General features: G+C 41.7%; 1 protein-coding gene across 1 annotated transcript in view; it reads left to right on the top strand.

Annotated features, from left to right (window-relative positions):
• unc13a (unc-13 homolog A (C. elegans)) overlaps positions 1–25,909 on the top strand; it is a 46,108-nt gene that overhangs the window by 16,747 nt on the left and 3,452 nt on the right. The window contains exons 15-42 of the mRNA XM_076087687.1: positions 1,379–1,384; positions 1,640–1,714; positions 1,821–2,040; positions 3,437–3,664; positions 3,928–4,069; positions 4,638–4,807; positions 4,960–5,075; positions 6,018–6,181; positions 6,292–6,445; positions 6,689–6,757; positions 7,109–7,198; positions 7,544–7,678; positions 8,866–8,999; positions 9,167–9,252; positions 10,253–10,379; positions 10,499–10,595; positions 11,351–11,494; positions 11,607–11,684; positions 11,852–11,929; positions 12,660–12,748; positions 12,873–13,019; positions 13,572–13,695; positions 17,020–17,049; positions 18,429–18,485; positions 18,632–18,712; positions 20,222–20,369; positions 25,040–25,132; positions 25,689–25,848. Coding sequence (XP_075943802.1) covers positions 1,379–1,384; positions 1,640–1,714; positions 1,821–2,040; positions 3,437–3,664; positions 3,928–4,069; positions 4,638–4,807; positions 4,960–5,075; positions 6,018–6,181; positions 6,292–6,445; positions 6,689–6,757; positions 7,109–7,198; positions 7,544–7,678; positions 8,866–8,999; positions 9,167–9,252; positions 10,253–10,379; positions 10,499–10,595; positions 11,351–11,494; positions 11,607–11,684; positions 11,852–11,929; positions 12,660–12,748; positions 12,873–13,019; positions 13,572–13,695; positions 17,020–17,049; positions 18,429–18,485; positions 18,632–18,712; positions 20,222–20,369; positions 25,040–25,132; positions 25,689–25,848 — 3,242 coding nt within the window. The remainder of the gene's footprint in view (positions 1–1,378; positions 1,385–1,639; positions 1,715–1,820; positions 2,041–3,436; positions 3,665–3,927; positions 4,070–4,637; positions 4,808–4,959; positions 5,076–6,017; positions 6,182–6,291; positions 6,446–6,688; positions 6,758–7,108; positions 7,199–7,543; positions 7,679–8,865; positions 9,000–9,166; positions 9,253–10,252; positions 10,380–10,498; positions 10,596–11,350; positions 11,495–11,606; positions 11,685–11,851; positions 11,930–12,659; positions 12,749–12,872; positions 13,020–13,571; positions 13,696–17,019; positions 17,050–18,428; positions 18,486–18,631; positions 18,713–20,221; positions 20,370–25,039; positions 25,133–25,688; positions 25,849–25,909) is intronic.

The raw sequence follows: 25,909 nt of genomic DNA on the forward strand, positions 1-25,909 counted from the left end.
TTACTTGCAGTTATGAATACAATCAGAATATGGATAGACCTCCAGGATGAACGTCCTGTGTTTGTTTGACCCATCCATCCCAACATCCTCCCCACGTATTTGTGATATGCAAAAAAAAAAACAGGAGAAAATATGTTTCACTCGACACGTAATTTTAAGTACAGTTTCATTGTGTGGCAACGTAATATTTAGGAGACCAGGCTGGGATAGACACACACAGTATCATGATTCAGCTTTTTAGAAAGACAAATGAAAGCAAACCATAAAGAAGTAGTTTAACATTTCAGGAAATTCGTTGGAGGCTTTTTCACTGAGAGTTAGAAGATTGATTGATTGAGCAGCCGCAAGTCTGGAAACAGCTTCCAACCTGTTGCAACTTCATTTTCAAACTAATTAAATACAACATATTAATTAGTGTGTTATAGATCTGCTGATAGGCGGATTTTATTACATTCAGACGGAGCCAGACTAGCTGTCTCCCCTTGTTTCCAGTCTTTGTGCTAAGCTAAGCTAACTGGCAGCAGGCTATAACCTTACATTTAACGGATAGAAGAGAGTGGTTTCGGTTTTCTCTCAACAAGAAAGCAAATTAGCATTGGGAGAATGCGGACTTGTGTTGCAAAGCGCTTTGAGTGGTCACTAAGATTAGAAAACCGCTATACATGCAGTCCATTTAACACCTCAATAGGTTTGGTTCTCCAAAAGACAAATTATACACATAAGTCATTGCGATAAACCCAATAATACTTATTCAGTGCTTAAGTATATTATATCACTAAATTATGGGGTGGCATAGACATTTGGCTCTTTATGTTAACTGTCTGCTCAGTGTGCTGTTTTCCAAACCACGCCAGATCCAAGCGTCACCACACACAAGTAATTAGCTCAGATGCTGTCTTCATTAATACTTCTTGCCGTCTCAAAGTCATAGTGACTACGCACTGACAGACAGTCACAGGCAGGTGCACCGATCTTTGTCTATACCTCGCTCTGTCTCTTGCTTCCGGGCATGCGAACACACTCACAACTTGTCAGACTGTTTCCGGTAATTGATCGGACAGGGTGTGTGGTCCTGGCCTAATGAGCGGTGATCGCAGGCTATTTCATTCACATATCAAATACTCAAGTCTGGTTGCAGCTGTGACTTTGCCCTTAAAGTCTTCACATCTTGTTTGACCCCCCCCCCCCCCCCCCCCCCCCCCCCCCATGTTTTTATTGTGGATGTCCATTCTTGTTTAATCAATAAATACAGTATTTATGCGCAATAAATGCATCCTTTCTCAACATTTGTAATTGGAAATGTCCCCCCTCTCTGTCTTGTCTTTTTCTAATATTAAATCTCTCCCTTGTTCCTCCCACCTTCACTGCATTGCCACAGGCTATGGTGAGTAACACCAACACCATTTCCTTTCAAAACACTTAGGTTATGAAGGTATAATCGCTCTTATGAGAGGAAGCACTTTAAATTCTGCAGCTGTCACCTCCAGTTTGCTATAACTATTCAGGGGAAGATTGCCAGACAGAGAGTAATAATACACATTGCTTCATAGGCTGCACTGGGATTTGTCTTGATAAAAATAAATAAGATATTGTGGTGGGAGCTGAGAGAAACTGACCCCTCCTCTTTCCTTTCACTCAGTCCTTGGTTCAGAACTCCAGGAAGGCTGGCATCACCTCGGCCTTGACGTCCAGCACCCTGCATAACGAAGAACTGGTCAGTGCTCGTTTACAATATTTATTCAAAGTATCTCACGTCAAGTCCAAAGTCATTCTAGCAAACTCTGTTGACCCTGCATTTCTCTCTCCTGTCCCTTTGTTAGAAGAGCCATGTCTACAAGAAGACCCTCCAGGCCCTCATTTATCCCATCTCCTGCACCACGCCACACAATTTTGAGGTGTGGACAGCCACCACGCCCACTTACTGCTACGAGTGTGAGGGACTGCTGTGGGGCATTGCCCGCCAGGGCATGCGCTGTACCGAGTGTGGAGTCAAATGCCACGAGAAGTGCCAAGATCTACTCAATGCTGATTGTCTGCAAAGTAAGTGAAAAGTCAAACAACATTACCCCTATTCTAGCCCATAAAGCGTTGATAAGAAGCTGGATTTGAAATATGATGACGTAATATAAAGTTAGAAACACACACTTGACACCACTCTCATATCTCTATATTAAATATAAGGCTGCAGCCTGGAGACAGTAAGCTTAACTTAGCATAAAAGACTGGAAACAAGGGGGAACAGCTAGCCTGGCTCAAATGAGATATCAAGTGTTAAACAGTGAGCTTGCTGTTTGGCAGATTTTGTTAGCTTCATATTTACAGTACAGATATGACGGTGGTATAGATCTTCTCATGCAACTCTTGGCAAGAAAGTGAATAAATATATTTCTTACAGGGTTTTTTTTAAAGAAAAAAAACAACCCACAAATTCAACAAGTCATTCAGATCTGGCTCCTCTTCCTTCGTGACATTCAGGCCCATTAAAATATACTGCCGCCCATCTGAGTATTGCCTTTGCAGAGGTGCGGCATATTTTTGTCAAAAGCCAATCAGAGCACACTGGTCTTTTTTGGGGTTGGGGCCTTAAAGAGACAGACACTAATATGGAGCATTTCAGACAGAGGGTGAATACAGGTATATTCAGACAGACAGTATGAGAAAAATAAAGTGTTTTTTGACCGTTAAAGCATTTACATATACTCTAGTAGAAACCCCAAATACAGTTATCAACCTTAAAATTAGCATGATATGTCCCCTTTAAATTTTCCTTTAAATGTGTAATTGTAAATTTACAGCTTGGCCAAAGATTCACTTTTCACAGTCAATAATATTCTGGGATAAATAAGAGCTAAGGCTTTGATGCAACATTGTTTTCACATGGTGTTCAGTGTGAAACGATGATAACATATAGCACGAAATATTTACAGGAGCTGAACAACCATTTGCTGACGTTATGTTTTAGATGTATTGTGCTGACAGTGCTGCTGTTTTCTGTTATTAATGATAGTAAACTCTCTAGTCCATCTATTTCCTCTCATCTCTATTTGTCAATGCCAAGCACACCGTCCTCCTACTTCTCTCACTCCTACTTTGTTATTTTCTTTGCTTTCTTGAGAGGATATTAAAAGCCATTTGTCTTTTGTTGTCATCCGCCTCTTTTTCCTGTCTCTCTTTTACTCAGAATTTCAGAGCTCTGCAAGTGTGCCCGCCTCTCATTCATGAGATATAGCCAAGTTTTTCATCACCTACGCAGTCTTCTTATCTGCTCTGTATTCTAAATTGAAATCTCAGTTTCAAATTTTCCTGTAATTTGTAGAAATGTATCCTCCAATTTACTGCTATTCTATTGTTCAAAAGCCAACTTATAACACTATATATATATATATTATACAAGTCTAATCCTTTTCTTTCTCATCTTAATTTTCACGCTAACCAGGAGCCGCAGAGAAGAGCTCCAAACATGGCGCGGAGGACCGAACCCAGAACATCATCATGGTTCTTAAAGACCGCATGAAGATCCGCGAGAGGAACAAACCAGAGATTTTCGAACTCATCCAGGAGGTGTTCGCCGCCCCCAAGTCCACCCACGTCACCCACATGAAGCAGATCAAACAGAGCGTGCTCGATGGCACCTCTAAATGGTCGGCCAAGATCTGCATCACAGGTGAGAGTGGAGTCAAATTCGTGCAGTACTGTAGCTTTGAACAGAGCTGGCCAACACTGTCAACATCAAAGTCAGAAGGGACAGCACGTGTCAGGTGTTTGTGTCTATAAAAAGATGCAAGCTGGCGTTTGTAGGAAGAGAGCACAGGTGGCGTTTGTGGGGCAATAGAGTAGAAGGTTGGATGATTTAACAGACATCTGTTTGCATCCAAACACACACATACACTCACACAGTGGCTGACTAGCCTTTTTTCTTCTTCCTAGTGTTGTGTGCCCAGGGTCTACAAGCCAAGGATAAAACCGGGTCCAGTGATCCTTATGTCACCGTCCAGGTGGGAAAGACAAAAAAGAGGACCAAGACCATCTACGGCAACCTCAACCCTGTCTGGGAGGAGACGTTTAACTTGTGAGTCAGGAACTCTTGGAAACACATGTAACATTTGGAAGAGCTAAGTCTGCAAATAATGTTTTTTTTCATTACCAGTTATTATGTAGTTTGTTTTCTTTTTCCAGCTATTTAAGATTTTATACAAAAAAATGTCATATAGTAGTAGAAAATCCTGATCATTGTTTCTAAGAGCCCAAGATGCGTAGCTTAAAGGTTGGAGGACATTTGTCCTTCTATTTAATCAGTATAAATACTAATTTCCAGAAACTATTTAGTTTTGGCTAAAACATATTTGAAATGGTGGCTGGTGTTTTCTTGCATCAGTCACACATAGGATCCACACAAGGCATGAACTATTATCACTAACTTTAATCACACAATGCATCTGAATCCTTCGAGCTGTAGTTGTCGAACTGCTGCGGTTAAACATGTTTTATCTGCTTTCTGTTCAATTCAACATATTTGTTTAAGGCTTGTTTTTTTGCTTACACTTTTGATGTTTAATCAATCATGAATCATGATAATAATCCATCTGGTTTTCTTGGCCAACTGTCAGTGTGACTACTGTACTCTCTGTCTGTTTTAGTGAATGTCACAACTCCTCAGACCGCATCAAGGTGCGAGTGTGGGACGAGGACGACGACATTAAGTCTCGCGTAAAGCAGAAGTTCAAACGGGAGTCGGACGACTTCCTCGGTCAAACCATCATCGAGGTCCGCACTCTGAGCGGAGAGATGGACGTCTGGTACAATCTGGGTCAGTTGACTATTCACATGTGTTGATACCACTGCTTCTTACTGCCATGAGCAGTTCACCTCACCTTCCAGTTGTATGAGTGACCTAACTTCTCTGAATCCGATGTTTTCAGTTCGGTAACTGTGTTGCTGTATGTCTTGTGCTCTTCACAGACAAGCGTACAGACAAATCCGCCGTGTCTGGAGCTATCCGCATGCACATTAATGTAGAGATCAAAGGAGAGGAGACGGTCGCCCCCTATCACGTTCAGTACACCTGTTTGCATGAAGTAAGCTCAGTGTGTTGTGCGTTCTGTGTTTGAAGGTAGTAGAAAGTAATAAAATACATAAAGAGCTCTACTTAAATGCTGTTTTGAAGTACTGGTGTTTTATATGTGCATTTTTTGAGACTCTGTACCTTTACCACTAGATATTTAGGAATATTGTCATTTTTTAAATCACTACATTAACTTTGAACAGGTACATTTTACAGCTCATTGATCTGCATAACAACACAGACAACATTATGCAGCCCATGCCTTTGAGTCTCTACTCTCTGCATTGTATGTCGATGCGTACGCTGCACATTTATAGCAGATTGAGCATTTAAGTAAAATAATTGGAATATTTTTTGGATTTATTGGTTTATAGTACTTTTTCTAAAACTGTGTTTTGTCTGTGTATCTGTGAGTATCTCTGTGCAAAGTCATCCTTATGAACCATGCCAAACAGGTTAATTTACTTGAATGTTCAGATCCGTTCCAAATCAAACTCAAGCTAATGTGAAGTTTGCTTTGCACCCATAAAACAGAAGACTCTGCTGATTGATTGTAGACCAATCACAGCCTTGTATGGGGTCATTAGGCAGCCCATTACTAAACAGAGCATATTAGCTGAAGCTCAACAGACAAATGTCCACTGTTATTGCTGCACATAAGTGGCCATAAACCACATAGCCGACTCAGAAGACAAGACAGCACCTCGTGTTGGCCTCATAATGTAGTTTATTGGCTAGTTGTGGAGCACAGCCATTTAAAGATTAACAGATCTTGTAATCGGCTCTGTTTTTGTACAATGAAACATCTAGAAACTTTGATTACAACAAGATGTGCGGATGCTGACCATTTTGTTCCTTTCTTTACCTTCTCTTCTGTATGTTCTCTCACTCTCCTTTTTTTCTTTACACCTCGTTCAATTCTCCCTCTAACTCTTTTCTATTTTCGTCCGTGTAGAACCTCTTCCACTATGTGACAGATATCCAGAACAACGGTGTGGTGAAGATCCCCGATGCCAAAGGGGATGACGCATGGAAGGTCTACTTTGAGGAGACTCCCCAGGAGATTGTAGATGAGTTTGCCATGCGTTATGGAGTGGAGTCCATCTACCAAGCCATGACGTATGTGACCGTCTGAAAGCCTTATTGAAGGCTGTGTGTTTGCGTGCATTGCTGGTTGTTTTCATGTCATTAATCCTGTATTTGCTTAAACGTCTCTCCCTCTTTTGCAGTCACTTTGCCTGCCTTTCATCTAAGTACATGTGCCCAGGTGTGCCTGCAGTGATGAGTACCCTACTGGCTAACATCAATGCCTACTACGCTCACACCACCCAGGCAACTAACAACGTCTCTGCCTCAGACCGCTTTGCTGCTTCTAACTTTGGGGTGAGTCACGGCAGACACATTAAATGCAACAGTTATATTCTTTCGCTCCGACATTAGCGCTTAAAGAAAAAAGAATTTCAAAATGTCCTTAAAAGTAAAAGTATAAAACTGAAGGGTGTCTTTTTTTTTGCAATCACAATTTCTTTTTTTTATTAAGTTATTTGTTATCCTGGTGCTGTTAAGCAGTGATGTGTGTCTGCTATTTGTCTGGTGATGTTCAAATCTGTGTTGTAATTCACACAGAAAGAGCGATTTGTCAAGCTTCTAGACCAGCTTCACAACTCTCTGAGGATCGACCTGTCCATGTACCGAGTAAGATTGCTCTCCGCCCTCATATATTATCTGTGAAATGTTTATATAATAGATGACAACTGATGGTGGCTGGATAGTTAGACTGCATGGTAGAACATCATCCCACCTCCCCTCTTTTTCTCTACTTCTTCTTTCCTCTTTGAGAGAAGCAGTGAGACAAAGCAGGCGGATGTGTTAATGAGACTGACAGCTCCTCTAAAACATGCACAGACACATTCAGGAAACACTGCACACCCACACGGTAACAAGTGTTTCCTATGCCGGATCACACAAGCACACAGGGGACAAGGATGGATACGAAGTCATGTGTTGTGCCTCACTGTATTATGTTTTTTCTTCGTCTGACTGCAGAACAACTTCCCTGCCAGCAGTCCCGAGAGGCTGCAGGACCTCAAGTCCACAGTGGACCTCCTCACCAGTATCACCTTCTTCAGAATGAAGGTACCGTCCCTTCTTTTGTCTTCGTTTGTCAAAGCCTTTTTGATCATCAGACTGCCATTTAGCTCAGTGTGTTACACATATAGAATACATACACATACATAATGAAGTTCATCAACAGTTTCCTCTTTACTCTGATTTGAAAAGCACAATTCAATATATTATATTATATTATAATATTATTTATTTGGTGTTCATCTTGAAATTTCTACTGTAGAATTTGATTTTTTCAGAAGAATCATTTTTTATTTGTCTTTGCAATCGAGATGAGCATGAGGACAATTCTGAAATGCCATGATTTGGTGAATTTATTTCAGTTCACTTGCCTACTTTGACTTTGTTCTTCAGGTCCAAGAGCTTCAGTCTCCACCCAGAGCCAGTCAAGTGGTGAAGGACTGTGTCAAAGCCTGCCTCAACTCCACCTACGAGTACATCTTTAATAACTGTCATGAGCTGTACAGCCGCGAGTATCAGACAGACCCGGTAAGAAGCAACAGTTTAATATTTGTAGGTGTTAGTGAAAATCAGAAATATGTTTCCAATGGTTTACTTAGTTTATTACTAGGTTTATTTACACAAGAAAAATACAGGGATAGTCTTCAGAAAAGATTGTTTTGGGTGCGTCTGTATCGGACTTTGATATTTTTTGTTGTGGATGTCCAATGATTGATGTACTTTTCTGTTTCTTTGGCTGTGATTTGGTTCCCTCTCTCAGAAGAAACAAGCAGGATAAGTCACTGCCTGACTCCGGACTGACTGAAAGAGTTGGCCGTATTAATCATTCAAATCTTGGCCTGCAGTTTTCTTCATAAATAACTGTTACAAAGAGAGGTTTCTTGGACTAATCAGACCGCTTGGCTTAAAAATGTTCCTGAAAGTGAAAGTCCTTTGCTTGATGTCTGTATTTTGCTCAGTGCGTCTGTGTGAGTCTCCGTCATCCTCTTAGTCGAGGTAGGCCAGGCTCTCCCATCCATCACTCCTGCATCGGATTTCAACAGGGATTTCTAGAACTTGCTTTAAGTCCTCATTAAAGCGGCAACTCCATTCAGACTCCCTCGTGAATTTCAAATAAGCATTTTTCCCTTTGAATAAAACATTTTATCCTGAGGGACGTTGCTCTATTTTGTTGAAATCTCTGCAAGGTCATTCTTCACTCTTCAACCCCTGCGGTGCTCAGGCTTAGTTGTTTTTTTTCTTCAGCTATTTCAAAGAAGTCTTCCAGACAGTTGACATTCTGAGTCTGTTCAAAGCTGTTTGAACAGCAAAACAAATAAGAACACCGTCAAGATTCCCCTCCAAAAAAGTCTCTCAGACTCAGACAATAAGAAATAACATTAGTACAATTCAAATTAAGAGTGATAACAATTACATAACTACACTACTTTTTGGAAGATTGGCCCATTGGATATCTTATCCAGCATGTGTGAAGAGGTTTGGTGTGTTCAGTATGGCCTAAAATTTGTTTAATGATGATAAGAAAATTGTTTTAAACAGGCTTTAAAATCTTAGTGATTGAGCAGAGTACAATTGTTTACAGACTCTTCAGGTTGGCAGTTGTTGCCAGAGATGCTGATCCTCTCATCACATACTGAACAAAGTCATCAAGCTAATATCAACCCAAAGAGTATATGTAGGTTTCTTTGTGACTAGTTGTGTCACTGCTTTTCCAGGCCAAACCGGGCGTCGTGCCTCCGGAGGAGCAGGGACCCTGCATCAAAAATCTGGATTTTTGGTCCAAACTCATCACACTTATCGTCTCCATTATCGAGGAGGACAAGAACTCCTACACTCCCTGCCTAAACCAGTGAGTCTCTTTACTCCTCTTCTATGTATTTGATCACATTTCCTTCCCCATCTCTTCTCCACAGTTTGTTTTTCTTTTTCGTCTCTTATCTGCTCTCTCAATTTCATATACCTTCCCTCGCTAACTGCAAATACAGTAAGCCCGTTCTCCTTCTCTCCTCCATGAAGATTTCCCCAGGAGCTCAACGTGGGTAAAATCAGCGCTGAAGTGATGTGGAACCTATTTGCTCAGGATATGAAGTATGCAATGGAGGGTGAGTGCAAGTCAATGATACACTGAGCCTCTGAACTGACCGAGACTTGTCATAGCACCGAAGACTCGTTAGATAAATGAGGCCTCTTGCTGCGATTTTAAGTAAATGTACATTCCAATATGTGGTAAGCCACACCAGCCGAAAGTATTGGAAGACTTAGCATTAGTGGAAATCGGTCAAAGATACAGTTGTTGGCCTTAATGATGCTCCTTATCTGTTAAGCTTTACACACAAATCTGAGATATGGAGGACTTTTGTTTTAGCCTAAGCAAACAGCCAACACATTTTTGATGGATATGTCTGATTTAGTTAAAGGTTCCTGGTATTCCTCCTGCCCTCATACCAGGTGTTTTTTTATTTTTTATTAGAGGTGTAGCAATCTGACTCTTTTAGTCCTGAAACCAATAACTGAGCTTTGGATATCGGCCGATACGGAGTACCGATCCGATACCAGATTTGAATTAATAATCTGTATGCCTCACTCTGTGGAAGTGACTGGGATCATTCTTTTATGTGTAAGGCACCATCAGACTTGAATTAAACATGGTGTCCTAACTTTGTAAAGTGAAGTATGACAAATATGTACATAAATATAAATCCAGCTATTTGAGTCAGTATCTGACCGATGTCCAATATCGGTATCGGTGCATCTCTAGTTTTGATCAAACTTTTGGAAATGTTTGTCAATTATGCAAAGCCGGAAAGGTCATACACAGTGTTTGGGTTTGATCAATATTTGATTTCTTGAATAAAATTGGTGTGATTGGTGTCCTCTCCTAATAATCTCAGTCTTGAGTTGTGCTATGACAACTACACAAAATGTGATTATGTAATTAAACCATTAATTATATTCATCAAGTCCGTGACGACGTGTGCTTGACTGTAGGTCAATCCCACTGAATGCACAATAGACCTGTTGAAACTGCAGGTAGACATAGCTTAAATGCCAGGAGAGAAATTTGCTCAACTTGCATTTGTCCACTTTATTTTTTTCTTTCAGAACATGAAAAAAATCGCTTGTGCAAGAGTGCGGATTACATGAACCTGCACTTCAAGGTTAAGTGGCTGTACAACGAGTACTGCAAAGACCTGCCCTTCTTCAAGAGCAGAGTGCCTGAATATCCTGCGTGAGTAGCAACTCTTTAACTTACACTGAAAACAGAAAAAAAAGCAATAGAAAGCTATCATCTTGTCTTATTTTGGGTTCCTAGTTTGTAGATTCGTATATATTTTCTGCTCTCCATAGGTGGTTTGAACCATTTGTTATTCAGTGGCTGGATGAAAACGAGGAAGTGTCTCGGGACTTTCTGCACGGTGCTTTGGAGAGAGACAAAAAAGATGGGGTAAAAATGTCCTGCTCCTTTTCTCCTTATCTCCCTTTCACTCCTCTGCAAGCGCTGAGTCGCCGTTGTTGTTCTTGCAGAATTACTGTAATCCATCCTTTGTACTTCCTCTGTCACACGCAAAGTTATCAACCAAAGTTGTATCCTCCATCCCGCTCTGCATCCCACACTTCTCTCCTGCATTCTTCAAAGGCAACAGTAGAAGCATGGACGTGGCAGCACAGACGTGGATATTAAGGCATACAGTGTATTTGGGCTTAGAGGATGTTTCAGTCAAAGTGCTTCGTTGTACTCTTTGGAAGTTCAAAGAAGCGTGGTTGAGCCGTGCATGTACTCAAGGAGGGAGACATCTCTGTGACAGCAGGACAGTGTGAATTAATGGCCTTATTCCATAGTTTTGACTGGAGGAAAGCTGTCTTCACGTCATTACCCAGACTCCCCAGAGGAGCACAAACACTCACCTCTAGCCAATTAGGGACCAGGTGCTAACCAGCAGCCAATTACATGAAGACGGACAGGAGCTCCCAACTGTCACCGGATGTCTGTCTATGGCTGTAGGGGGTCTGAGGCGCAGTAAATGTGGGCAAAGATATCAAAGGTTCAGTTTAAAATAGCATCTAATGGTCCGTCTGTATGATCTTCAGTGCCCAGAGGTCCCATCTTGCTCGCTTCTCACCTGCTACTCCTACTCATCCCTAATCACTTACGCATCGTCCCACTTTTTAATCTCCTTGCACACCCTTTCTGCCCTGCAGTTCCAGGTCACATCAGAACATGCTCTGTTCTCCTGTTCGGTGGTGGATGTGTTTTCCCAGCTCAACCAGAGCTTTGAGATCATCAGGAAGCTCGAGTGTCCTGATCCGCAGATCGTAGGACACTACATGAAGCGATTTGCTAAGGTAGATTCAGTTCAATTTGCAGTCAAATCACACCTTGCCAAATCTTTAAAAGTAGTTTTCACTACAGCGTGATGATTAATGACCTGCTGATCGTTCTTGTTTCTCTCTCCAGACCATCAGCAATGTGCTTCTTTCCTATGCTGATATCATATCCAAGTTGTTTGCCAACTATGTCACCATGGAGAAAGTGGTAAGTGGTGAAAGACTTGATGAACCTGTGTGGATTTTCAAAGTGGACTCAGCTCTGTCAATTCTAATCAAAAAATACATTAGAGTATATTCATGGTTGCTGTAAGAAAGGTTTCTTTGAATCCTATACCAATAAGAAGGCTGATCCATTCGTCTTTCTATCCTCAGCCCTGCATCCTGATCAACAACATCCAGCAGCTGAGAGTTCAGCTGGAGAAGATGTTTGAAGCCATGGGTGGAAAAGATGTGAGTGATTCTCTTTTCTTGGTCCTGTCTCGAGTTTCAACTCCCAACCGGTATTATTCACCAGCTTAGTTGTGTGCGTATGTTAGTATTTGGTTACAGTTGCCTAGTACAAGCTTCTTAAAGCTGGGACTTGCAGTTTATTTTTGGCATCAAATGGGCAAAAATGTCGTCATAACCTTTCAGCATACTGTGATTCAGTATGCCTCGGGGAGAAAACTATACCTACTCCTCTTGGCCCTTCTTTCAGGTATAAGAAAATCTAGATTGTGATGGTAGACTTTGGCCAATCACAGGTCAGTTCAGAGAAAGGGCCTTCCTATTGGCTGTTATACAGATGCGCTTGTATGTCCCTTTGGTGCCTCAAGTCGGACTTATCAAAAAGAGTGTCTGACAAAATTGATTAACTGAAAAAGTTGCTTATAGTTTAGCCTTCTGCTCCTGGCTAAGGTTTGAGAAGGCTAAACTATTAGCAACAGTTTAGCCTAACAGTTCGCAAAAGGCCAAACTATTTGCCACAGTTTCTCTCCATCTCTGAAAATATCACCGAAATTTAGCTGGAGTTTGCAAAGAAAACAAGGCGAAATGTTCTCAAAGAACTGAAACTATATAACGGCATTGGGATCACAATCCCAAGCTTTAATCCAAATGTGCTTTGTCATTATTACTGCCCACCCTACTGCCCAGTCACTCCAACCAGTTCTGTGTGTGTGTTTCCATGTGCGTACTTTAGCTGTGTGTGGAGGCCAGCGACATCCTGAAAGACCTGCAGATTAAGCTCAACAATGTCATGGATGATCTCAGCAGGATCTTTTCTGTCAGGTAGAAACACACCCGCACACAAAGTCATTCTTACATAAGATCACATTAAGGTGATGTATATTCAGACAGACCGACAGACACAGTGCAGACTTTGTTAAAAGCCTCTTCTGCTTCTCCCCTGTAGTTTCCAGCCTCACATAGAGGAGAACGTGAAGCAGATGGGAGACATCTTGGCTCAGGTGAAGGGAACCTCAAATGTGGGAAATGCCAGCAGCGTTGCCCAGGATGCTGACAACGTCCTGCAGCCCATCATGGAGTTCCTGGACAGCAAGTGAGGCCATTTTAGTGGAGTCCTCTGAAGGGGATAGTTCAGCTTTGAGAGCATTTCATTATTTTTTACCTAGAAACTCATAGATGCTTGTTTTTGTCTCTGAATGCAATTTGAAAGTATGTTGAATGGTCATCATAGTTTAGGTGAAGCTGTAGATGTCGGTGAAGCTAAGTTGCAGCCCAGGAGGAGTTATAACAGCAATCCACACACACAAGTTTGTTATTTTTATGTAGTTTCGCTACTTTTGAGAGAAATTCCTACTTGATTCCATAGTCATGTTATGGATTGTGCCAAACTAATATTATCACTGAAACTGCTCACCGAGACATAAGATTGACTACAAAAGGCATCCGTGAGCATGCCTGACTCTAGGTGAGTAGAAGCAGAAAAGAAATTCCCTAAAAGACTTTTTGGTTGTATACAACCCTTTTTTTTTGTTCTTTGTTCTTGATCATCATTTCTTTTCTCCATGGAAAAAAAGCGCTTGCCTCCTTTCTGCTGCTTATTAATCACCACTCCTTCCTGTCTTCTGTCTCCCCCACCTCCTGCCAGCTTGACTTTGTTTGCTAAGATCTGTGAGAAGACCGTGCTGAAACGTGTGTTGAAGGAGCTGTGGAAGCTGGTGATGAACACCATGGAGAAGACCATCGTTCTGCCGCCGCTCACAGACCAAACGGTGAGAGTGCACAGACGTATGAACACGCATTCAGAGGCGTACAGCCGTACAAATACACACAATAATGATGCTAAGCTGCACACGTTGGCACTCGATGCTGACTGTGCCTGCTGTGGATAAATATACACATATATGCAAGTGTGGATGTTGCTACAGAGATATACGAATACAAGATCTTATGATGATCACGGCAATACATGTAACACACATGCACGGATACACACTTACACACACCTCCAACTGCTGAGGCGGCATCAAAAGAAGAAGGAGGAGGAGGAGGAGGAGGTGGAGAATATGGAAAGGCAATACAAAGGCAGACATTTTGTGCGTGTGTTGCGATTCAAGATGGCCCTCTTATAAAAGATCAATTTCTATATGGCATTCTATCCACACATTATATTTAGCATCGCCCCCAGTGCCTTCATTCATCCAAACAACCAAGATGAGACCCTTCCCTTTCAAGAAAAAAAAAAAAGCTGAAAAGAGAAAAGGAGTGCACCATATCATTCTTACACCAGCTCATGGCTGCTCTCCAGTATGTCAGCCAGCAATTATCTGGAGAGATTTCTGATTTATGAGTAACTCATAACAAAGTGGCAGAAAATATTTGCCCAAAGGATCTGGCCCACTTCCAAAAAAAAAAAGGAATCATACATTTTGGAAAGCAGCCTCTTGTTTTCTTTTGTTTTGGATATATGTGTTCTTATTTGTGTTTGGTTATGAACTAAAGAGCCTCATATCACTTTTAATAAGGTGATAATTAATCTTTGGTTACCATGTTCTGTGCTAGCCAGTTATCAACACAACTGGTTCAGCCTCAGTAGCCATCGGTCTGCAGTTAGCCCCTGTCCAATTGAGTTAATCCAATTAGGGAAAAGAGGGCGGAACAAAAACAGGAGAAGATAGTGAGTTCTGCATGTGTGCAAATACCACATGATCCTCTCTAGAATGGCTATTTTTGCAAGTGAAGTTGCTGTTAAAAGCTAAAACACTTATTTGCTCTATTCTAAGAAATTTCATAGGAGTAAAGTTACTTAACCACTGGCCTCTCTCACTTCTCTACCTGTACATAGTCCAGGCTTTAGACATGACAATTGGTCCACGTCCTTCCAGCCCTCAGGCCCAAACTTGTATTTTATTTTTTTATTGATGTGGGGCTCTTTGCAGCTTGACTGACCCTTCTCTCTGGTTGTTGTTGTGATTACTATTACATCCTGCTCCCACCGCTCTCCCTCCACAGATGATTGTAAGTACAGCACTCCTGAGTGTGTGTCTGTCTGTCCGTCCACGGTGGTTGGTTCTTTGCTATATGTGGCTGCGATCTTCCCCTGTTTTTTAACCCCACATCACACCCTCTCCCTTCTCACCTCTCAGATCTGTCCCAATCTGTCTCTTCTTGTTCTCTTTTTCTTCTTCTTGTTCTTCTTGTTCTTTTTCTCCTCCTTCTTCTTCTCCTTCTTTTTCACCTTCTCTTCTTTCTGTTCTCTTCTTCTTCTCTTTTTCCTCCTCTTCTTCTCCTACTTTCCTACTTCACCCTCCTCTTCTCTTCACCTTCTTCTTCTTCTCCTCTCCTCCAACACTGTCTCTCTTTCGAGAAGACAGAAGCATGGTGCATTCCTGACTGGTTCTGATAGGTCCCACAACCCTTTCAAAAGTCTCCACCAATCAGTGCCCCCCTCTTCTGCTGTCTCTTCTTCCCGAACACTCTCCTTAAAACAGGAAGTGGTACTCCTCTCTTGCGCCTGGTGTTGCCTTGTTTCTTCTCATGCATTGTTTCCTTATACTGGGACTCTGGTGGGGTGACTCTGATCTCTCGGTGGCTTGGTATCTGGTGTCCTGACCCACCCCCACCCCCACCCCACGCCCCTCTCCCTCCCTCCACTGTCCCCACCTTTCCCACCTGTTTGAACTGTGTCCCCCTCCACCGCCCACTGTGGGTTTGTTGCTTGCATCTGATCTATTTCAACACTGCAGTCTTCACTCAGTATACTGTACAGCACTGTACTTTATGTCTCTGCAGACCTGTCGTGTTGGTCTGTCCTGGTTTGATTTTATGTTCTGTTGTTACCATGATGATTGTGATGCTGGTATTGTGTCACTGGTCTTGATGCACAGAACGACTTTTCTAACGAGACTTTATCAGTTTGACTCTTAATGTCTTTGACTCGTCTTTTCCATGGTGTAGTGCAGTGCTGCACAGGAAGTGATGTGTTTTTTAATGAACAGAATCGATGTGTGTTTCTTGGTAAACGTAATCTGCAGCTCTTATTTATTGTTAACCTTCAAGTGTAACCAGTGGTGAAGGAAGTATTCAGTTCCTTAACTTCAGTAAAAAGGAACTCCACAAATAAGGAGTTATCACATAGAGCCGTAATGTATTGAATCTTCTGAGTTTTATCTGATCTTCTTTTAAAGGGATAGTTTGACTTTTGGGGAACTACACTTATTTGCTTTCTTGTCAAAAGTTAGATACGAAGATTGTTTGAGTTTAAATCTTTTTAAGTTCAAGTTCTTAAGTTTGAGATTATCATATCTGTGATTTCAGTATAGAGCGAGCGCCAGGAGTTAATTAGCTTAATTTAAAGACTGGTAGTGGAGGGGAAACAGCTAGCCGGGCTTTCTCCAGTTCAAAAATCCGACTACCAGCACCTCTAATGCTCACCAATTAACATGTTATATCTGATTAGTTTTTTCTGTACACAAACCCGAACGTTTAAATTAACTATTGTGGATTGAGAGTTACGTGCACTAACTATTTCTTGGCGGCAGCAGCAGCGGGGCGCACTGCCTAAATAGAGCCTTGACACAGTTGCAGCACACGTAAAATCACATCCTGTCACTTTTACACTCCGTTTGTGTAAGGATTAAACAAACAAGACATAATGTGTTTATTTGTGAGCTGAGAGATGGGAGTGGATAAAGCCAAGCTAGTTGTTTCCCCTTGTTTCCTGTCTGTATGCTAATATAAGCTCTAGTTCTGTGCTAGCACAGATATCTTCTCATCTAAATCTGCATAAGAAGGCAAATAAATGTGGACAAAATGTTCTGTTTTATCAGCATGCATTTACTCCTGTCAGCATGTATGCTCTTCTTGCTCTGCCAACCGGCAATCTGTTGTCTGATTTTGTTGGTTTGGCGGTAAAGCTTATTAGCTAACTGAAGGGAGGTGACATCTACAGCAGTGACGAGTATGCTCATTTTTTTTTTTTCAACATTTTGCACGTTTGCACTTAAAAGGCTTATTCTCATGTAGCCAATGAGAGTGAAGTCAGACTGCAGGGACTGGCCACTGCTTGAAGTATTAACCACATGCTCTCTTTCCAGGGGAGACTGAAGAATGCGTCTCACAGTGATGTAAGGACTAAACCCCTTTAGATCAATGTGTCTTGTCTCTCTCCTTGTCTTCTCTACGTGTCTCCGTCTATCTCCCTCAGCTCGCCAGTCAAACAAAGCAGTGGAAATATTGATTTTTCACTTTTGTTTTTGCACAACGGTCCTCTATGGTGCTGTTCATATGCTGTGAGAAATGCTGTAGCAGTAGCTGCCTGCACTCCCAGCCAAACCGTAGGTTATACACTCAAATCTACATGCAGATATTTGCGGCTCAAACGCACCACAAACAGCCAGTCAAGGAGGTCAATCGTCACTTAATTTCACTTGGAGTTCAAAAACTATTAGCTGTTTTGTTCATTTCTGCAACACAGAACAAGAAATATGCCGTGGTTCAGCTGCAAGTTGCATTGCAAGTCAAAGCGGCTGAGCTTTACGAGCCTCATTCTGGAAGTGAAGTTTGGCACTTTGACCTGCAGTTTATGGTGCATTTTAGCAGCATAAATGTGCTCGTAGGGTGAGAATATTTGGCATAACATAACTATTTTCATCACAGTAGCCCCATGAAATAAAATGCTCAACTATCTACCTTATTTTCTGTAGATTTAACATAGTGTAGCAGTGGAGAGTGGCTGGATTTCTCTCACATGACCCTGTCAGGCTTCGCTTGCCTGACTGAATCTAAAGTAAATACAGTTTAAATGAATAGACACATCACAGTTTCAATAGTGCACACTAGTTTAATTTTTCCAGTTTAATTAATCTATAACGTTTTGTTTCTAACATTATTGTGCTGTTGCTTGTAAGATTATTTCCAGTCTCTAGCCCCATACAGTATATAACAAAAGCTTATTTCGTGCCTAAGGCTGGAACCAAGGATAGGATTAAAAGTGCAGTCAGTAGCACTTAGTGATATATTCGCGCACCAGAGTATTGCATAAGGCTGGACATCCAGTAAATACCTGCGTACCCCACAGTGCAACTGCATAGCTGCTACATGTGTGTGTGTGTGCACGTGTGTGTGTGTGCACTTGTGCGTACATGAGTGCACAAGTGTGTCTTCTTTCTTGCCCTAACTACGAGCTTAGCCACTTTCCCTTCTCTTTGTACTGACATGTCTCAGTGTGTGTGTGTGTGTGTGTGTGTGTGTGTGTGTGTGTTGATTTGTTCAGCAGAGTGTAATGTTCTGGAATGAATAAAACACAGATAAGTGTGATAACAGCCCTTGAAGGAAAAAGCACCTAATATCTATAAAGCGGCTTAGAATGACTGTTTGTGAATGTGTGTCGGAAACGTTGCTGTCCTCTGTGTGACACTAAGCCGTTTACTGCTGCCCCGCATTGTCCCGATAATAACAATACTCCTCTCTACCGTTCTTCCATCTGTCCTGCTGTCTTCTCCAGGGCACTCAGCTCATCTTTAACGCTGCCAAGGAGCTGGGACAGCTGTCCAAGCTGAAGGTACAATATGTTTTTACACCGTTATGCTCTGGGCCTGACACCAGTGCTTCAGATCAAGACTCTTAATTGCCAAGAAAAACGAGACACGTGATATGAACAGACGGGCGCATCATTTTGGTCTGTGCTTCTATTGTTGTCGTCTTCAGGAGCACATGGTTCGAGAGGAGGCCAAAGCACTCAGCCCTAAGCAGTGTGCTGTGATAGAGCTGGCCCTGGACACCATCAAGGTAAAACACTTCGCTAAATGTCTTTCACCGTCAGGAGCCACCTTAAATGTTTGACAATAAACAGGTATGGCTAGTGGACATTACAGTAAACCCTTTGGTTTTAAAAGTCATATTTGAATATTGTTCCCTTTCTGGAGCTGTTTTTACCTGTGGAAAAAAATGTACCAGACAGGCTTAGAACTCAGAGATTGAACTGGGACGTAATCATTTTTTTTAAAGTAGGTAAAGAGAGAACATTTTCTAAGTTCTATAATTAACACCTATTAAGCTACACTGGATTTTAAGTTTACTGTACCTTTGACATGGTTAAGAAAAGAGAAATAAGACATATTTAAAATGGACATTTCATTCCAAAAGCATCTCTTGTATAAGATAACTGGAACATCCGCAGAGCAGGGGCACAGAAATGATTCAGAGGATGTGGAGCTGGAGAGAGGCCCTGTAACATGCCAGAGATTATGTACATATTTAATTAATGCAAGCTGTTGGTGGTGGATCCACAATTTGTAGCAACTCATTCTACAGAGACAGAAACCATCATCACTTTTAAAGTTTACAAGCAGGATTAACGTTTTAACAAGTATTCCACAACTTTTCTAAATGTATCATTTGACTATAAGACATGAGAAAAATGCCCATCACAATTTCCTTGAGCCTACAAAATGTCTTGTTTTGACCAACAAACAGTCCAAAACCTAAGACTTGTAATTTTGCTATAATACAAGAAAAAGGAGCTTATTCTCACACTTTAGAGCCTAGATCCGTTAACGTTAGCATTTTTGCTTGAAAAATAAGGATTAATCAACTATCAAAATAGTTTTTGAATCATTTCCTGTCAATCGACAAACAGAATAACCAACTGTACTTTAGAACAAACTGCCTGAGTAGATTAGGTTTGCCAAAATTAGTTTAATCTTTTAGATCTTTTCTAAAACACAAACAGGCTTTTTTGTGAATCACTCCCTATCCACCTTTAAGTTTTGACCTGTTCTTAATTGTACCTCTGTTTGGTGGTGTGATTGGTTGTAGCTGGTGACATAAAGACTTTTATTCCTATTTTATTGTTTCTTTTGGGTTTTGCATTGGTGACATTGTTTTCATAAAAGTGCTATATAAGTTATAGTTATTATTATCAATAGATTAATCGTTGCAGCTCTAAATTATTGTGTAAACATTTTGAATCCTTTAAGAAGTAAAGTGCCTTCATTTCTTTCTTAAAGAATCTTTTGCAGCGAATAAGTAAGTTAACCTTTTAAGCCCTGAGCCGTTTTTGAGGTCTCTGAGCGAAAATGCAGTGTCAGAAGTGACTTATATGATGTTGTTGTCCATACGTTGCTCTTTCATCGAAAAAAAAAATTAGCCACATACATGCTACTGGCTAATAATCATGCTATTTTCCGCATTTGAGTTTGAGGGGTTCTGAGCCCGAGAAGCCCAAATGGTCTCCCCTCGGGCTAAAAAGGTTAACAGCTGTCTTCTACTTTGTCTGCCTGTCTTTGTGTGTGTTAGCAATATTTCCATGCTGGTGGTGTGGGTCTGAAGAAGACTTTCCTGGAGAAGAGTCCTGACCTCCTGTCTCTCCACTACGCCCTGTCCCTCTACACGCAGGCGACAGACAAACTCATTCGCACTTTTGTCCAGTCACAGAATGCACAAGGTAGAATAATTGTCTTTGGGAGATCTTTGATTCTCTTCATTATCAGTATACCTTCATTTTCCAAGTGTGAAGTTAATGTCTAACGCTACTTCATTCTGTTATTGAGATCAGCATATCTCTGTTTCTACTCTCCCCTCTCAGAGGAGCCACCCTTCTCGGTGTCTCCCACTCCTCTGTTGATATTAGGGTTTCCCAAATGTTGAGCTCTATATCCTGAAAGTGTCTCCCATGCTTTGTAGAGCATGAAGTCGAGGCTTTAGCTGCATAATATATTTTCTCTCTGCTCTGAAATTCGGAGTCTCCTGGAAGCCAGCCTCGGGAAACACACAGACTATTCTTTACATGATCTGACAGCTATTTGCAATGAAAAAATAAATGCCCGCCCCCTCTTTTCTCTCGCTCTTTGATTCTGTTGCTCAGCCTCCGTCCTACCGTCAGATGGCTTCATAACAGCCATCATCTTTGTGGAAGCGCTGATGGCTGACACGCTGTCCCTGGGCGCCGCTGGTAGAAATGCCATGATCATTTAGAATTTAATTAGCAAAAATGCCATGTTGTTGTTTTTGGAGCATACCTAGGTCCGGTTTGCAGCAGAAGATCTGTGTGTGGTTTGACATGTTGCAGGATTTCACAGCAGATCTGAAGAATTACAACAAGCTGATTTGATTAAAATAACAATGTATCGATCAGGATCTCTCCCATCTTTAGGGACAAGACTTATAAATGTTGGTCTGTTTTTCTACTCTGTAAACTTCATATTTCTACGTGTTTCTCCTTTCTCTGTCTACCTCCTCCTTCTGCCCCGTCTGTGGGCCAGTGTTCGGCGGGAAGGGGGTGAGGTTCACCACTAGTGAGGATGTTTACCCAGACAAGGGTATGTGGCATTCAGGCTCAGGGCCTGAGACATCCAGGACTACCGGAAAGCCTCCAGACCAAAGCCCAACTCCCTCCACCCTCCACCCCACCCCATGTGCATCCCAAAACTCCCCTGCAAACTCCCCTGCCTGCTCAAACTCATCCCAACAAACAAATGCAATGCACAGATTGAACATCCTTTTCTATCTCTGCCTTTTTGCACACACATACGCATACATGCCCACCGCAACTATAACAACATAGACTTTATGCATTCATGCATGTAATGTACACACTGATGTCTGTATGTACGGAACTGCACTGAATACATACGCCATGGACTGTCTGTATGAACAGACACTAAAGCATGATGTGCTGACATCAGACAAAAAGAATAGAAATGCATTAAAGTGTGGAGGAATCCTGATCCAGCATGATGTCACCCAGAGAAGCCCGAGGTGTGTGTGTGTGTGTGTGTGTGTGTGTGTGTGTGTGTGTGTGTGTGTGTGTGTGTGTGTGTGTGTGTGTGTGTGTGTGTGTGTGTGTGTGTGTGTGTGTGTGTGTGTGTGTGTGTGTGTGTGTGTGTGTGTGTGTGTGTGTGTGTACGAACGAGAGGAAGAGCGAGTGACTGAGCAGAGCCAATGTGACTGAGTGAGACTGTCTTTAAGGTTGTTGAAGCAGAAGCACAGTGTATTGTCTGTCTCCGGCGAGGAAGACAGAGAGGAAATCCTCCCCCCCACGTCACCACCCCTGCCACTGTGTTTGAAGTGAAAGACGCTGAAGAAGAAGACTAGAATGATTACGTAGAACGATGATGGCTGTTCAGTTTTGTCTGGGAGGGCTCCCTGTCCTCGCCTGCTCTATCATCACACAGAAATACAGAGACTGACACATTCAAACACACACATAGCTCCCACGTGCAGCGCGGCTCGCCCTACAGCAGTGATGAGAGAGGGTGCTCAACTCCCCCCCCCCCCCCCCCCCCCCCCCTCCTCCTCCACAGATTGAGCCAATCAGAAACAGCTCAGGTCAGGTAGTCTGATTTCTGTCACTCTAGATTAGTATCCAAAGATGTGACACTTGCTCACAAGCACTTACACAGGATGACTTCATTTGATGCTGCACAAGCTCCAGCACACTGACTGTCCTCTTGATGAACAACAGTGGTCTATGGACAGAAGCCAAGGAGAAATGTATAGAAGCAGTATAAGCACGAAACCAAATGCTTCATGTCGGAACAAAAAAAAAAAAAACTGATTGGACAGCATTGATTTTATGTGGTCCAAATTGTCCCATCTGAAATTTCCAGTAGGTCATTTCATTTTGCAATTTCAAAAACTTTTCTTTTTCACAAATTCAAGTCATTCACGGGTTTTCAGTGGCATATCTGAGCTCCTCTATCTTTGATCACATGACTGACAGAACACAACCTGATTGGCCTGAAGTCTATTCCATTGCGACTTCTCAATTTTACCAATTCAGAATGAGCTACTTGATTTTTTTTTTTTGTTGACTTTTTAGAGTCAAAAGTTATGAATTTAAGCAAGTCAGCTCTTATTTTGACGATTGGATTTTCTATTAGAATTTGTGATCTGTAAAAGAATCTTTAAATTTAGTTTTTTTTTATTGCACAACTTTAAATGACCTTCTGGAAATATCAAAGACGCCACACAAATTTAGACAGATGGTTTTCAAAGTGAAATATTTCAGCGCTATCCACTCATTGGTATTTATATTTCAGCATGAAGTTTTCGTTCGTGGTTACATTTCACAGTTAGGTATTCATTATCACAGTCCCATAGTGTGTCTTCAGCCTGCCCGCCAGCTGCTGGATGCTCTTGACTGTAACAAGGATGCAAATTAACTTCCTGCCAAGCAAGTGGCTTTCACTGGAAAGAACAATTTCCAACCGTATTAGAGTTGACGATTAGAGCAGGATGACTGATCGAGGCTCAGTAGACTTTATTCTTATTAACTCGCATGCTGCTGATCAGTGATGACTGTGCTACTTGCATACTGCAGGCTATGATCTACATTATTTGTAATAGAAATAATTAAAGGTCAAGGTGTTTCGACGCTATCCACAGTACAAGTTTGAGATTTAATGTCTCTTCTCGTTAAACCTTTCAATATGGTAGAAAAATATGCACCGATTGAAGAAGAAAAGCCTGCGTTTTCTTGGCAACATCTTCCTGCCTCCCAGCCAGCAAAGTTTGTTTCTCATCTTTTATGGAAGACCTCCATAGAGTAGACCAGGCCAGATGGATGACTGCTGCTCTCTTTGGTCCTGTTGGCAGCGAGACCAACAATCCCATAATGCTCCCTGGAGAGCTGCATGCCAGGAACACTCTGCCGTCTAACTCCCACGGACACCTTGTTTCGTGGGCGGCTGGTTGAAAACACACAAACAGGCTGCTGGTTGTCGCTACAAAGCTACCGTTGACAAAGTGAAGACATTAATTAAAACACTGAAAATGTATGTCCATCTGTCGCCGTATCCTTCTGGAGTTGTATGTGGATCTCAACCACTTGTTCACATGCAGCACAAAACAACACACACACACACACAGACACTGAGGAAAGATGTGTCCATCATCTCCCTCCCAGACAAAAGAGTCGGTGCCTGAGTGGAGCCATCACTGTCTTCTATACTCTAAAATACAGCTTACAGCTAGAAGTTCTATTGAACCAAAACAAATTTATTTGGTATTTTGTGTTAATCATTTGCTATCCTAGTTAAATTAACAAGATTATTGTAAGTACAATTTGAGACCATTAGATTAGCCAAAAATCACAAATCACATATTTGCGTCATAGGGCTTTACAACCAGTACTGCATTCAACTATTCTTGCTTAAATTTCACTTCGAGGTCTCGCAGTCATGCAATAATGTCCAATGTATAGGGTAGATGGAAACGACACTGTGGAGAAACGTAATGACAACATTAGTTTAATGGAGTTCGAGAAGTATGGATGTGGACCTTGACTTGAATTTGAGTCATTGAGACTCTCTTCACACAGCTTTACTGAGAGGGTTGGGTATCAGTAGTGCCGTCCTTCACTATCAGATCAGAGAGGCTGAGCTGCTTCTCTCTCCGTAAAGTCCTTTCCCTTTCTTGTCCCTCCTCTTGCCATGCTTGGGTAAAAGTCTTTACCAAGGAATGGGTGTGTCCACCTGTCTAGATCCATCTGAGCATGTCTTGACCTGATCTATGTCGGGGGTACCACACTTTCAGTTGACCTTCTCCAGCTTCTCTCCTGTCTTCTTCTCAGCCTCTTACTAACCACCCTGCATCCTAACAGACAACTTGCGTCTATGAGTGGGCACAAATTACTGTCCTCACTGAATCCAAATTATTACCTCTCAATTGCTGAATTGTAAGGCAGAATGTATTCCATGAGTTAATGTATTATAGTTGTCCTGCATTACAGAGAATGGTATTACTACCTATATTAAAAAGATATGCCCACTCATAGCAGCTCTGTCTGATTGTCCACTTCCAGACCACAACATATGCACAAGCAGATCACGATGCCTCATTTTAAGCCCTCCTGTTACACAGTGATTGGTTTAGTATATGGACCTGTTTGCCCAGTCAATATTCTGTGTAATATCCAAAAGGTTACAGTCAAATCCATTTCAATGTTCTCTTTAGAAATTTGAAATGGAATTGGTCTGTAACCTTTCAAAATGAGGAGGATTAATTCGGGCCCAGTGGTTTGTGTGAGTGTTTGGTCTGTGATAGGAGCACCAAGAGTCCATGTTTCCACGTTTAAAGGAGTTAACGATCCCCTCTCTCTGCCGGTCCTCTCAGGCTCTGGTGTGGACGATGCCGTGGGAGAGGTGTCCATCCATGTGGAGATTTTCACTCATCCCAACACTGGAGAGCACAAGGTCACAGTGAAAGGTAAAGGAAAATGCATACTGAAGTATGCCATTCAAATGTCTCAATTACATTATAGAACAATCTGCCATAAAAATCTCATAAAATAGTTGTAAAAAATGTTGTAGTATAGTATGTCATGAAAATGTCTCAAAAAAAGTCATAGTATAATATGCCATAAAAATGCCGTATTATAGCATGTGATAAAAATGTCATTAAAAAGTCATAGTATAGTATGTCAAAAAAAGTCATAAAAGTCGTATTATAGTATGTCATAAAAGTGTTGCTTAAAAAGTCATAGTACAGTATGTCATAAAAAAATCATTAAAAAGTCTTATTATAGTATGTAAATGTCTATTTTGACAAGCAACTGAATATGAGACCTGAGGGAGAGCCAGTATTTTCTTCTTCATCATTCTCTGTTCACTTTTTCTCACCGCTCCACATTTTCACACATTTCCTCCACATGAATCTCTCTCTCTCTCTCTCTCTCTCTCTCTCTCTCTCTCTCTCTCTCTCTCTCTCTCTCTCTCTCTCTCTCTCACACCTTCCCACTCTCCTTCCTCTCTCTCTGTCTCAGTTGTGGCTGCCAATGACCTGAGGTGGCAGACGCAGGGAATATTCCGGCCATTTGTGGAGGTGTATATCATCGGCCCCCATCTCAGCGATAAGAAGAGGAAGTACGCCACCAAGTCGAAGAACAACAGTTGGGCTCCCAAATACAACGAAACCTTCACTTTGTGAGTAATAACACTGATTATGATTGGTTGTTTTGTTTCAAGGTTGTAGAAAATGTCTGAA

The sequence above is a fragment of the Anarhichas minor genome, unplaced genomic scaffold, assembly GCF_050575085.1.
Source record: "Anarhichas minor isolate MPS153535 unplaced genomic scaffold, ASM5057508v1 ptg000010l, whole genome shotgun sequence".
Taxonomy (NCBI): Eukaryota; Metazoa; Chordata; class Actinopteri; order Perciformes; family Anarhichadidae; genus Anarhichas; species Anarhichas minor.